Source organism: Hippocampus comes, unplaced genomic scaffold, assembly GCF_001891065.2.
Source record: "Hippocampus comes isolate QL1 unplaced genomic scaffold, H_comes_QL1_v1.1 scaffold168, whole genome shotgun sequence".
NCBI classification, from domain to species: domain Eukaryota; kingdom Metazoa; phylum Chordata; class Actinopteri; order Syngnathiformes; family Syngnathidae; genus Hippocampus; species Hippocampus comes.
This window is the reverse complement of record NW_017805955.1, coordinates 1,117,970-1,132,531: the sequence shown is the minus strand read 5'-3', so window position 1 is coordinate 1,132,531 and position 14,562 is coordinate 1,117,970. Positions and strand designations below refer to the sequence as shown.

Genomic DNA, 14,562 nt, shown 5'->3' with positions numbered 1-14,562 from the left:
GGGGGGTGCCTTGGCGGCGGGACGCCCACGTCAGCAGGACGTAAACCAGAGCGCCCAGAAGCAGGCCCACCAGCACCGACAAGCAGAAGGCCAGGATCATGTCGCCTGGGTGGAAGACAATGCAACAAACAAAAAAAAAACGGGAATCGGTCCCAAAGAGGAGTCATTAAAAATCAAATTTAACACAGAAAAAAAAAAAATTAAATCTCTTTGGTGGCTTTCCTAGGGTGCTTTGGGATATTGTCCATCTACACTGAGAAGCGCTGTCCGAAGAGTTCTGAAGTATTTGGCCAAATATGAGCAGGTAATGATTCAGGTTTCATTCTGTTAGCAGTAACACATGATGACTAAATGCAAGGGAACCACTTCCATTGGGAGCCGGGTGTCCCAATATTTATGAACCTGACTGTCAACAGAGGAATCAGTGCAAAATACAAATGAACGTGGAAAATTACAAACTACATCGGAAGTAATGCAGTTGCCCTCATCATCTCTTTAAATGACTTGATGCTTATTAATTGTGGGGTTTATGTTCTCCTTTTTTGGGATTATTTTGACGTGATCTTTGAATTTGTCAATGGCGCACACAGCCCACGTGGCTCTGCTGCTGGAGTTGGCATGTTACATCAAACCTTCAATCTCTTCCGCTGCTGTGTGGGTTTAACGTGCTTTGAAAGCTTCAGGATGATTTAAAAAAAAAAAAATCGATTGTCCAAGTACATTTTTGCAGCCCATATGAGCTGCATTTTGGCTATTCGCTATTCGGGCATTGTAGCATTTATGAAATAGTTTGAAGAGGATACCGAACATTTCAAGAAACAAAGACAAAATGGTATCAAACTGTCTATAAGTTTATTCGTAAAATAAGCAGGTCAATAGACATGTTCATAAAGGCAGAAAAATATGTATTGATTTCGTTTCTGGCTGCTGTTGAGAAATGGCTTTTGCTTTGCGTAGTCGAGTTTTATAAACATGAAATCCTTAACTTCCTTGTAATTGAACATTATCCTCAAACGGTTTGGCTATTTTCTCACGCAGTTGAACGTCACAACTGCACTGGAGTCCGGTTTGTGGAAAACGTTTTTTTTAGGACATTTTATTCCCTTCTATTATTGCTATGAATGTGTTTATTTTAAAAATACTGTTTTTCTGAATTTTCTTGAAAACACATCTTCATTTGGCCTGCAACATAGTAGGAGTTTAAAATATATATATTTAAAAAAGGATAAAGGTTAAAATTTCTCCTTCTAATTGTATTTTTTTTTTTTAATTTACTGAAAACCTGTGAACGTTTTTGAGGTACCAAACAAACATTATCGGAGAGTTTAAAATCTCGATTTATAACTTTGGTAGCTGCCAAAAGAAGCAATACGAACTCGCACGGTCCTTGAGGTCAACAGCAAGCCAGCCACCCACCAATTGTTGATTACATTGCACGCATATTTTTTTTAAAAAAAGTCTCCACTAATGAGTTGTTATCTCCAAAACATTTCATAGAAATCATGCAGCAGAGCCGCTCTCACCCGTATTAAAGGATTTGAGGATTTCCACAAGGGGATGCGTTTCATTCTGGGCCATCTTTGCAAAGCGTTTTCCCCCCCGACCTTTAAGAGCAAGCAGCTTCTGCTTCTTGCACGACTTTGTCCAGTCGGTCTGGAGGAAACTTGGCAGTCACGCTTCCTTCCCCCTCTTTTAAAATTAGCATAGCTTATCTACGTAGCGCTGTTTCCCTTTGGCGTCGTTTCCTCTGGATCGATCGCCTCCTTGACGAAACAATCCGCTCCCCCCACCACCACCACCCTCCCCACGGTGACTTTTTTGTTTTATCTGATGCTTTTCTAGCGATTTTCCCTTCATCAAATATGCGTCCGAAAATATTGAAGCCGGTTCATAAATATAAAGCGTCCACCACTGGTGACTCCGCTGGCTATCAAGGTCCCAGTGGGGATTTCCTTCCATTGTTGCTGTTTTCCACTTCACTCCGGCTCCAAACCACAACAGAATAAGCTTGGGAGAACACTCTGTACTGCGACATTGTGTACAATTTGCTTATAACTTCACATTACGTATTGACAAATTACAGGAAATTCACTCTTGGATGGCTTTCTGCGGCCTTCTACCAGGTGTGAAATTTAACAAGCTAGTATCTCGTTTGTTAGCGAACTCGTTTGGCAAATTCCACCTCCATTTTGCCAGATTGTGACATCAATAGTGAGGCTAATGAGCATAAGCGACCCAACGCGAAGTTTCTCAGCTCTCAAGTGGCAGCCACGGCGCAGTTATGTCAAAAAGCCAAATCGTAAACAGAGATTCGTATTAGCGCATAGAATTCATCCGATTGAGCAATTTAGAAAAATGCGTTATTGCTCCCCCTCCCGCCCAAAAAAGGGATCGACTCGCTGCTTGGGTCAATTTGACCCAACTTTCTCAGTGTGTAATGGAACCCCGCGATGGAGTGGGGTTTCCCGTTAACCCTTGACATCCCGAGCAATAAAATGTCGCATAAACATTTTCTTCCAATCCTCATTTTTTCCTCCTTTTGCTTTCCTTCTCTTTCCAGATGCCACATTTGTTCCCTTTTCACTTGTTTTGCTTATTAGTCAAACGTGACTCTTCTGAATTATATTTGGACAATTCCATTGTAAAGTGTCTGTTGTTAAAAATAAAGAAGTAAAAAAAAAAAAAAAAAAAAAAGAAAAGAATCAAATTTACACCGCCTCCTCTTTCCTCCTCCCCATCTCATGCGTTCGCCGCGTTATCATGGAAACCGGGCAACATAACCTCAACTTCCGGTGTGCGAGTTGGCACGAGCTAGCAGAGCGAATCCAAACGCAGTAAGAGCTAAACCTTCACGTTTATGTACTTTTCTATAATGTTGTCGATCAATGTTTTTGGGAGCGTCGAATCCATTCAGGTGTCGTTTGTTACGTCGGTGTTTATGCGCGTAAACTCTACGACGTCATCATTCGAGAAGTTTTTTTTTTTTTTTTAATGGATGCTAGCTAATAAGTTATTTTTTTTTTTTGTTGTTTTTTAATGGATGCTAATAAGTTCGAGCTAGTTCCTCATTAATGGTCAATTTTTAACTAATTTTGCTGTCCTCCAGCATGGTTAAACAACACAGCTCGTTACAGTTGGTGCACCTGTGATCTTTATTATCGTGTATAGCAAAAGTGGCAAAGTACACACACTCAAGTAAAAGTGCAGTAAAAGCAAGAGTGCTCAAACACAAATTCAGCTCCTTTAATAAATTAACTGTGGCATTTTACGATGGAAAAAAAAGTGACAAAAAATAATTCATTAATATCCAGCTGTATTTGCTTTTTATTTTATTTTTGAAAACAAACTTTAATTCCAACCCGGACCTTTTACTGACTTACATCTTTACAAATGTCTGCTTTACTATTTTTTAATTTTTTTTACAATTATACTCATCTTGTTAAAACGGATATATCATTGAAATGAATAACTAGTGACATCAATTTAACAAACATTTGTCTGCCGCAGGCCATGAACGGCGCAGGCACAGGCATTGGACGGTGGAGTCCATGACGTAACTGGAGCATCACAGGCCACGCACACTCACACTCAGACACACACATGGTTCACACACTCTCATACACACACACACTCTCAAAGACAACGTCATGGCTTGTCCGAGGCGTCGTGTCACAGGATGTGCGGACATCGCCAATGTGATGCAAAAACTGCAGGGTGAGTGTCTGTCCAATTATTGACTTCAACTGTGTGTGTGTGTGTGTGTGTGTGTGTGTGTGTGTGTGTGTGTGTGAGTTCTCTTGTGCTACTGCTGCAAAGGGGTGTGCTGCTGATTCAGTGGCTGGGCTGCAGGCCAGTCTCAAGTCTCAAGTCCAGGACACATTAACAGGCAACATCAAAGCGGCTTCGAGTCACTTTTTATCAAAGTGACTTGGTGAAAGCCAGTCCAGTACCTAAAAACTCCTGTTCCAAGGCTCTCCATTTTTATGTTGTTTTTTTTTTTGCGATGCATATTCGGTCCCTGCACTCTCGTCACTTTTTTATCCAAGCGACGTGGTGAAAGTTAGTCCAATACTGTATCCATCATGTCCCGCTCCAAAGGTATCACATTTTTTGCGTACATATTAGCTCTTGACATGCTAACTTTGCCAAGGTACGGAACCTCAGTCTAGTCACATTCTCTGTATCGTTCCAATTTTAGTATATGCGAAGTTCTAGTGCAAGTGACCTTATGACGATCAGTCCAGTTAGTGAAACCTCCAACTCTTCCCTTGATACCCTTCTGTTCCATTTGGTACCATCATGTTCCATTTAATTTCACACTACTTTTTTTTCTCTTTTTTTTTTTTTTGTCTGTTTGGAACAAACGGTTTATAGTCATGTGTAGACAAATGTGTCGTGGTTTTGAATGCAGGCGAGGTTTGCACAGGAAACACAGTCAAAGCAGAAATGGGGCCAGCAATTTGGCACCTCAACCGCAAATGTTTCATAACAGTCACTATGGTGACTGGTCAGTATCGACAAGTGTGAAGTCAACCCTTTGAAAAAAAATTTCTCTCTTCATTCACGGTTGTCATGGTACCTACCGCAGTTGTTTTTGAGACACGCAGTGCACACCCTAGACTGGTCACCAGCCAGTTACATTGACAAACAAGCTTTCATGTTCACATTCACCCTGATGAACACCCTGGCTTCCTGTTTAGCACGGTTCTCAAAAAATGATTAGGCCACGGTATTGGATATATGCTGCACAAATAAACGGAAAAAATCATGAGTAAAGTTTTGTCCCTGTTCGGGAGGGCACGCTAAATTCACGATATGTTTTCCACTAGTAACGGAAGGGAAATTAAGGTAAAATCCTGAGGGAGAAAAAAAAAAATTGAAGAAAAGTGCCCTGTGATTGGCTGGTGACTAGTCCAGGGTGTGCTTTAATCTCGTCCCAAAGAGAACGACCATTCACACTCACTGTTCACGTCATCGATTCAAACCCACACAAGGCTTTCATCACCCCTGCAGTACTCGTAATATACCACGAGATGACAGTGTCGCTCTGCAAACATGACCCGTTTCCCTCTGCATGACTGTCAGGCAGCCTCAAAGAGTAATTTTCCTTTCAAGTTATTCTAGAAATCATTTCCATGTTGTCATTATGAGGATTGTGTGTCGATTTTTGGGAAAAAAATGCGGAAAAAGCGAACTTTATATTCACAGGCTTCACGAGTTATGTCAGCCTATGACATCATCACTCCAGTGTCAGCAACATGTGCCGGACTGAGCGCCATATCTCGGTCCTGGTCTCGAACCTGGCCTCTTCTCTTAGTCAATGCGGGTGAAGAAAGTCAATAGTCATTTCAGAACCAGAATGGAGGCGGCCGTGTGCGACATGACCTTAATGGATCAGCTGAGTGAGTGAGTGAGTGAGTGAGTGGTCGGTCTCATCTGTGTTGTCTCTTAAGTGGTCGATTCCTCTGGCTTGAGCGCCCCGCTGTCTTTTAATCATCACTCCAATATCAATGTCCTGTCGCGTTGAATGAATTCCATCTGCTTGGACATGTTGGTTCAATGATGGGAGATTGGAGTTAGCTACACGCGACGTCCTCAAGGACAACGCCGGATGTTCACGTGCTAACCTCGTCAGGCGCTTCTTTGGCTAATCCATAGCGGATTGAAATATTCTGCTTTTATTATTGCCGTTGTTTTATCAACGATTGCGTGATGAATCTTGGGTACGCAAAAATCGTAATCTAATCACTCTTTTGCGAAACAGTATTTCCTCAAAGTAATATGACTACAAACAAATATTGCGACGATTCGGAGGAAAACTTGCGACATTTTTTAGTAAGTGTACAAGTTAGTTCTTGTCGTGTCACATTTTTTTTTTCTGTTACATGTTTTGTTCTGATATTCAGACGTTTTCTCAGGATTCTTTTCTACTTTATTTTCGGAATACTATGTCTATTCTCGGAGTGTTCCGTTTTTGTAGTTGTTAAGAAAACATGACAACTTTACTCTCAGAACATGACAACTTTTTTCCCCCCTCACAATATTGCCCCTTTTTGAATGTTACAATCTTTCCTTACGTTATATTCCACGTTTCTCATCTTTTACTTAAGTCTTTTTTTTTTTTTTTTTGTAGGCCAGTTGCAGCATCTGTGTCCACAGCACCAATAATAGAATCAGTAGCTCTGATCTATTTTTAGCAGCTTTTAGTTTACCGGTGGTCTTGAAGGAAAAAAACGAGCTCAACGCCGCCACCCGCACCCCCATGCTCCCACTATACTCTGCCACTATTGTGTTCTATGCACAAGAGTAACGTTAAGTAGTGAAGAGAGAATAAGCAAAGCGCGACAGGGGAAATCCCGCGGTGGATGGTCTGGGTGGGGGGCTGTGAGCCGGGGGGGGCTCTTTTGCTGTCACAATGGCAGAGTGCGAGCAGATGGTGCCACATCAATTCATTATTAAGCTTTTGACCTTTGTCTTCAGTTGAATTCAATTTAGCAAAAATGACTCCGGAGACTTCATTCAATGTCACAAAAATAAAATGTGTTCGTTGTAAAATATATGGCCTGTAATCGCTAAATGCAATATCGCAAAAGTATAACACTTCATACATTTAGATTTCTGCATGACAAATGTTCACAAATTACTTTGAAGATTAATATACACTGGAAAAAATGGTGTGTTAAATTTACCTCATTTCATTTCGCATAATTGCCCGACTTATATTGAAACTACTATTATCAAATCAATGCGAAAGAAAATAAAATGAACCTTCTTGCCATTTTAAATTTTTTTTTTAACAAAAGCATTTAGGTATGACTTAGGAAAATATGCTTTAAAATGCTACTGACTAAACTGGAGTATTCATTTTTAATCAATAAAAACAGGATAGAGTTGTGTCGCTGTAGGCTAGCGTTCTTGTCAATGTAATATTTTTGTCCAAAAAAAATGTTAATTTGATAATTTTACTATTTCAAACGCTACACAGGTTGGACACAGCTTTGTATTAATATGAATTCATTACAATTCAATCCATTTCAAAAAAGTAACTGAAAAATGTGTATTAGTTTGGCATTGATTTTTTTTTTTTTAGTGGTGTGAATTACACCAAAGAGTTTCAATGAATCAATTTTTTCAATTTGAGTTTTGTTTTTTGTTGTTTTTTTTTTTTGGCTGCAATCATGTGTTTTGCTGGTGTGAGGTATCAGTCACAAAGGATTAGCCAGAGGAGCCTCTCAGTGAACCAAACCACGTGACGTCCTCATTTCCTTCCCCCTGCCCGCTCGACGCCGATTGGCCGAGCCGCTGATGTGGAGCCAGCCTCTGACGGTGCCCTGACGAGGACGGCGCGGTGCAGCGGGGGGCTGTGCGCACCCTCCGCATCCGTGGCTCCTCCGGATGGGAACGCCACGGCGACAGGGAAGGATGACATTGTAAATCAGCCATTCGGGAACGCGTGAGTGTGTGTGTGTGTGTGTGTGTGTGTGAGAGAGAGGGCAGGAGGGGGGCTCGTATTCATCCCAGCCAGCTCTTTTCTGCGCCGCTTCCTGCTTTGGGGGCGGGGGGGCGTGGGGGCCCGGAGTACCCACTGTGGATGTTACTCCTTTGACACATGGGTCTGTCGAATGGCTCACTACAAGGACGTGTGCGGCGGGAAGACCTCCTTGAATCTGGTCACGGGATTCTTTCAGTATCTGCGGGGTAAGTCCACGCCGTCTCCTTTCAGCGGGGATGCAGTTCCAGGAGAGCGCGTTCTAATTGGCCGATCTGTTGACGCTTCGGCGGGCATCCCGTGTGCATCGGCTCTGGCGTGGTGACGTCTTTGGGAGCGTGACTGCTGTTTCTTCGACCAGTTTGGTAGAATAAAAAAACAAAAATAAAAGAAAAGCAAAGCAGCTGGATCACGCGTAAGGGGCCTTGCGGTCGCATGAATAGAACCACAAAGGAGGCTGCTGCTAATCTCCTGGCGTGACCTCTTTTTCGAGACCGGCGTATGCACAGTGGCTTGGCATTGCTGCCGGCTTGCTGCTGCAATGCTCCCTGACGGCTAATTAACCTGACGTTGTGTGAGGATGGATGGATGGATGGATGGACATACATACAGGGGGGGGGGGGCGGTCACCGCTGTAGTGGGATCTAAGGCTGCGTCATGCTATCCACATTGATGAAAACAGCATCATCAAACGTCAGACTCTTGCAGGATGCGTTTTAAGTTCACGATCTCTCAAGGCGGAATTTCGGATCCACTGGTTCAGGTGTCGGCGCAGCGAGCTAGTGGTTAGCACGGCTGCCTCACAGTTCTCATAGTTCTGAGTTTGAAGATGAGACCGCATTCGGTTTGGTTGGTCGGGCCTGAGAATCAAACTCAGATGCGGACTGAACCGACTGTGATGCAAACAGAACACGTTGTTTGAAGTTGATGTCACCGCAGGTCCTAAACAGATGATGGGACTTTGGTTTTATCATACTTCAATCACATTCATGAACAAAAAAACCAAAACAAAACACCAAAAACATATGTTTACATTCTGGCACCAAGTGATCGGGTTTTTGCAAACGTATTTTTATGCTTTGGCATTAAATGAGTTCAAGTGCACCTCGGCTGGATTGCCATAAAATTTCTTCTATTTTCTGGCTCACTTGTCATTTTGGTCAAAAGGTGCCAAACCATCCGAGGAGACCAAGCAGCAAGTTAACAAAGCCGTCGGGTTAACCGAAGGTGCGAAAGCACCCCGAGACGCTCGGTTTGAGCGAATCAAAGCGATCGTCAGTCATATTGCATCGCAGATGCTCAATGGAGCCTGATCGATTTCGATTGATCTGCCGCGTATGGCCCCAGGCGGAGTTTATGACCGCATGCCTCATTCCAAACGTGTCTTGTTCTTCTCTTTGCAGACGAGCAAGAAGCCGTGCAAAAGAGAACCTTCACCAAATGGATCAACTCTCACTTGGCGAAGGTCAGGATGCGACTCATCGCGGCTGGACATTTTACACTTCTTGAAAGAACTCATTTGCTCAAATTACCTGCAATCACCTTCTTGTTGTTATTATTCTACGTGATTGTTTGGGCCGAGGAAAAAAAGTCGACCGCAAAAATCGGCTCATAAGAAAATGTCTGCCTCGAAACGAGAGGCGGGGTGATGGGCGGAGTAATGGGTGGAGTCATTGTTCGGATAATCGGTTCGGGAGAAGACTCTGCTCTCGTTCCGATTATTTTTGCTAAGATGGCGGTCATGATCATTATTTCTCACAGTCATTAGGAAACGCATCAATACTCATTTGCGGCACTTTTTCGATAAATCGCTCCCATTGTTTACATTTTGGAAGCAAATTTATTGTCGTTGCACACGTCACACAGCATCCAAATGAAGTGAACAGTTACGACCTGTCCAAGAAAGACAAACAAAACCAACAATGACCAACAGGGGGAGACAGAACGTGGCGCATGACGGGTCGTCAGACGGCAGGGGGCAGACAGGGCGAGGATGATCGGGGACGAAACAAAACAAGTCTCAATGCTCCCAGGAAGCGGCACAGGATAGGTTTTGGAAAAAAACAAAAACAAAGATTCAGAGAAAGTCACCAATATCCGATCACCGCCGAGCTATTTTTTGGAGCAGTGTCAATTTACTTTGCCCCTGAAAATAGCTCACCACGCAGCCATTAGTGTCTGAATGGCTGGCAACAAAAGTGAGTCCACCCCTCCGTAAAAATGTTGAAATTGTGCCCAAAGTTTTGTGCGACCGCCGTTATTTTCCAGCACTCTCAAAAGCCTCACAGGCACTCGCTTCTTCTGGTCGTTTTTTGCAATATGTCGCTGTGTGAAAGTTCACACAGTTGTGTCAGTATCTTATATGACTGGGTTCTGTGTGAAATGCTGTCACAACTCTGAATGCGGCAATTCGGCGGCCAATATGTCGCTGTGTGAAAGTTCACACAGTTGTGTCGGTATCCTATATTGCTGAGTTCCGTGTGAAATGCTGTCACAACTCGAATGCGGCAATTCGGCGACATCTCCTTGTCTCTGAAAGCGTTTCGAGGCGGCTCACAAGAAGAGATTCCGCGGCGGAACGTTTTACGGCTTGCGGGCGATTCCTCCACTCTAATGGCCGCTAATAATGGCGTCATCGTAAATAATGACCTCACGCGGCTTTTTGCGATGTCCGCGGCGGTGGAGGACCCGCCGCGTCTGGAGGAAAGGTCACGCCGTGAGATGGGATGAATCGTGACTGGAGCTTTTATTTATTTTTTTTCAAGTTCGGACGAATATCCTCGTGTACATATGCCGGCTGTACCAAACTGACGTAGGCTGGGGGGTGGGGGGGCATATGTTGCAAGCGAATACGTTCACAGTGATGCAGATGGAGAACAACGGGGCGAGGACATTTCCCCGCAGGCTGTCGTCGATTCACTTCAAAAATAGCGCTGACTGTATGTTATGCGCCGGCTGCCTCGCTTCAAGCATAACAGCAGAGAAGACGAACAGAATTGTCTCGTTTTCGGGCCGTGCGGTGCCTACGCTTGTTCAAGTTGAAGAATTTCACAAATGTGAAGGCGCAGAGCTTATTTGAAATTGTGTCGGAGGTGCGCCGCCTTGCATCCCGATCGCACTGGAATGATGCTGCGTCGCGGAAAAGCGCACTCGTCTTCGGTTGCGGGAGAAAATAGCAAGATGGCAATGTCGTGAATGCTCATCAAACGCTTTCAGTTGCTGTTCTGCAGAAGAAATTTTAGGAGTAGGAATTGTACAGTCCTGCAATGACAGTAAAAGTGGGAATGAGGAGTGGGTCAAAAAGTTGAAGGTGTGATCCCACATCCATTTGCTCAGCCGTCTCCATTTTCCGCTCATCACTTTCTCTCGGTTTCCTCTCACTCTGAATGACTTCGCACCTTTTCCGCTGCTCGCCACAGTTTTTTCCTCTCCGACGCCCTTGCCGTGGTCAGGCGATTATTTCTTTCTTTTTCTTTTTCCGGGATGGGAGGAAGAGTGGAAGGATAACTGACGAGATCTTGGCCTCTTGCAGTCGGACCACCGTCGTCGACTGCGTCCATGCTTGGATGTCACACACACACGAACTCGATTGCTTTCCAGCAGTCACAATTACAGATCGAACTTGAAATCTTTTCAATTACCGCTGCCTGAAAAATGTGTTTATTTATTATTTCCGGGATGGGAGGAAGAGTGGAAGGATAACTGATGAGATCTTGGCCTCTTGCCGTCGGACCACCGTTGTCGACTGCGTCCATGCTTGGATGTCACACACACGAACTCGATTGCTTTTTCCAGCAGTCACAATTACAGATCGAACTTGAAATCTTTTGAATTACCGCTGCCCGAAAAATGTGTTTATTTATTTTTCTAGTTTGGTGTCGATCAGCCATCAGAAGGTTTGATAAGATAAGATCAGAAAACCTTTTTATTAGTCTCACAATGCACAAATTCCCAATTCACAGCAGCAAAGTTTTTGGGAGAGAAAGAAAAAAAAAACACTAGCCGATGACCGATTGGATCAAATGGAATATTTACTCTCCAGTCGAGCCCCGCCCTAGTGATTATGCATTCTGCGTGTCTTGAAATCTCAGTCCAACTGCTCTTCAAATGGCTGCCAACATGGGAGCTCTGTCTCAAAAAACGGCAGTGAAGGAGTTAGGTGTGAAAGGGAGAATGAATGGTTTTTTTTTTTAATGTCCTGCAATCAGCTGGCAACTCGTTCAGGGTGTAAGCCTCCCTCTCGCCCGGGGTCAACTGGGAGAGGCCCCAGTGCCCCAATGAGGATAAGCGCTGTATTAAAAAAACAAAAAGTGTGCCACATGCTAATTCCGGACGTGCCGCCCGCTCCGAGGCCATTGCGCTTCTGTATTCCCGTACAGAATTCTCAAGCAGATGTCTTCACACTGCTCGCTCGGCCAACCGAGCGGTGAAGAAGGCTGGCGATCGACGCCAAGTCAAGAGCCTTTTCATTAAAGCTTAGCGCCGCTGAATACGTTCTCATTTGCAAGACGGGGGGCTGCTCAGCCGCCTGTCGCATCTCCTTGTCTGCGTGCCCACGCGGAGGGTTAGATGATCTCAGCCGCGACACCCGAGACCGGGCGTCGAGCCATCGCCGAGGGAACGGCGCCATCTTTGCAGCCCCTACGGGGTGGCCTGCGGCGCTCGTTGCTAACAAGCCTGTTTGTCACTTGCAACATTTGGTCCGGCGAGGGTTTGGCATAGCAATGTCCTTTCGCGAGCAGCCCCCCCCCACACACCCCCACGACCCCCAGTCCAATTCAGTCTCAGGTCGCGGTGGCAGAGCAGTCTCAGCAGAGCAGGCGCCGAAGCGTTTGTCTCGTACCGAGGTCCCTCCGGGTCTGTGATCTCGTTGTCTTGTCTTGCAGCATAAACCGCCGCTAGAAGTCAACGATCTTTTCGAGGATATTAAAGATGGGGTGAAGCTCTTGGCTCTGTTGGAAGTGCTGTCGAGTCAAAGACTTGTAAGTAGACTTTTTCTGCTTTTTTTTTGGGGGGGGGGGGACATGGAAAAAGAGTTGCCACAACACAATTGCTTGAGATACTGCCTGGCTTTTCACGATTCCACTCTGAAGCGCTGGTGACTAAAGATACTTCCATTTTAGCAAAAACCAGAAGAATGTCTTCCACTTTCAGTTGTGTCAAGGTCCAATCTTGTAAACCGATCACCTCGATGATCCGCAAAGAACCGTTTGAAAATACTCATCTTACTGCAGTTTGCTCGTTTTGCTTCTGAAAAGATGGGATTTCGCTATTCAGTGTGGGAGTGGATCTCGTCTACTCAACTCAACTCAAGTGTATTTCGCGAGCACTTGACAACACTCAAGTGCTGCACATGGAGCAAAAATAATTCGTACAACACACAAACAATAAATAGTAGAAAGCACGAAAAGCACTTACCAGTACCAGTCAAGAGGCAAGGCAGCAGCATTTTGGACCAACTGGAGACGCTTCATGGAGGATTGGCTGATTCCAAAGTAAAGTTCGTTACAGTAATCCCGTCGAGATGTGACGGAGGCATGATTAATACTTTTAAGTTGAAGTATTTCAAAGTGGCCCTTGCATCCTTCCATTTTTGTGCATGTGGCCCTCAGAAAAAACAAACCAAAAACCTAAATGGTACATGATGTAAAAAGTTTGAGAAGCGCCACTTGATGATGTACGATGTGAACTTCACCAGCCCTCCGAGCAAGGCCGCCAACTCAAGAGGATCCACTGGGTTTCCAACATCGGCACGGCGCTCAAATTCCTCGAGGGCAGGAAGGTAAGCACTCGGCGCTCCTTTCACCAGTAAACCACTTCTCGTGCCACAAAAGCGGCAGTGCTGTTACCGCTATTTGTCAGCATCTGCACGATGCCTCGAGTGCAGAGGCGGTCGGCAATTCAAGAGAGGAGAGCGGCTCGTCGTTACGTAATCTCCGTCTCCGAGTCCTTTATGGCTGCGGCGGAGCGCGCCGTGTCCCACTTTGCGCTTGGATTTGCTCTTGTGGAGGCAGCACTTGCTGACTGACCAGTGTTTGTGGTTGCGTGCAGCAGACACGTTGCCCTATGGCGCTTCAGAGCAGCGGGCTCACAAATTTCCGGAAATGCGTAGCTCACACACAAGATTTATCCGGTGGATTAATTTCACATTTGATGGGCGGACAGGAATTCCAGAGGCCCAACTATTCATCCTTGCTGTGCTGACATCTGCTTTTCTCTCTTGGAAAGGAACAATTTGTAAGCGTCCGCACAAGCTAGCATCGCTCGGGGCAACAATAGTGTCACTCAACGTGTAGAGCGCATCAGGCCTAAAGTCCTGGTGCTGATGTTCTTTGTGTCCAAAGCTTACAACCACAGACTGTTGGGATGCAAATCGATTTGTAGCGATGCTACGTGAGTTAGCATGTCCTAACAGGAATGGCTTGCATACTGTGAGCCGCTAGCTTGTGCCGATTACCCGCCGATTGTTCCCGCCGTGCCAAGTTCCAACTTTGGAACTGCATTAAACTCAAGAGGCTTTTTTTTTTTCTCCCTCCGAGGCGTTAGCAGTGAATGCTACGCGCAATGCGCTCCTCCGGGAAATAAGTGATGCCCGGCTTTTTTTTTTCAGATCAAACTGGTGAATATTCACGCGACGGACATCGCAGACGGACGCCCGTCCATCGTCCTCGGGTTGATATGGACCGTCATCCTCTATTTCCAGGTACAGTGGGGGCCCCCATTTGAATTCTTCGGAATATGACCACGATTTTCGGAATTTAAAAACAAAAAAGGGCCACCGGATGACATTGCTCCGAGTTTTTCCCTTCACCTTCATCGTTTCCTTCACCAGATTGAGGAGTTGACCAGCAACCTTCCAGCCCTCCAGGCCTTGTCGGCAAGCAACTCCTCGGTGGAGAGCTCCGAAACAGGAAGTCCTCCCATGAAGAGAAAAGTGGTCAAGTTTCAGGGCAACGCCAAGAAGGCGCTGCTCCGATGGGTGCAGAGCACCGCTGCCAAGTATGTCCAACTCCAGAACCTTTATGAAGGGCAATTCCTGAGAGCAGAAAGTAAGCGAGTACTGCCGACTTGAA

General features: G+C 45.2%; 1 protein-coding gene across 7 annotated transcripts in view; it reads left to right on the top strand.

Annotated features, from left to right (window-relative positions):
• Nucleotides 1-2,761: 2,761 nt before the first annotated feature.
• Nucleotides 2,762-14,562, top strand: part of syne1b (spectrin repeat containing, nuclear envelope 1b) — an 82,666-nt gene continuing 70,865 nt past the window's right edge. For 4 of the 7 annotated variants that reach the window (XM_019890492.1, XM_019890494.1, XM_019890493.1 and 1 more), the window contains exons 1-6: nt 7,164-7,698; nt 8,893-8,954; nt 12,376-12,471; nt 13,188-13,271; nt 14,100-14,192; nt 14,322-14,488. In XM_019890492.1, the coding sequence (XP_019746051.1) occupies nt 7,623-7,698; nt 8,893-8,954; nt 12,376-12,471; nt 13,188-13,271; nt 14,100-14,192; nt 14,322-14,488 (578 nt within the window). In that variant the 5' untranslated portion in view covers nt 7,164-7,622. Of the gene's footprint in view, nt 2,835-3,507; nt 3,715-7,162; nt 7,699-8,892; nt 8,955-12,375; nt 12,472-13,187; nt 13,272-14,099; nt 14,193-14,321; nt 14,489-14,562 lie in introns of those variants that run through there. The other 3 variants (XM_019890496.1, XM_019890491.1, XM_019890495.1) reach the window with 2 other exon arrangements.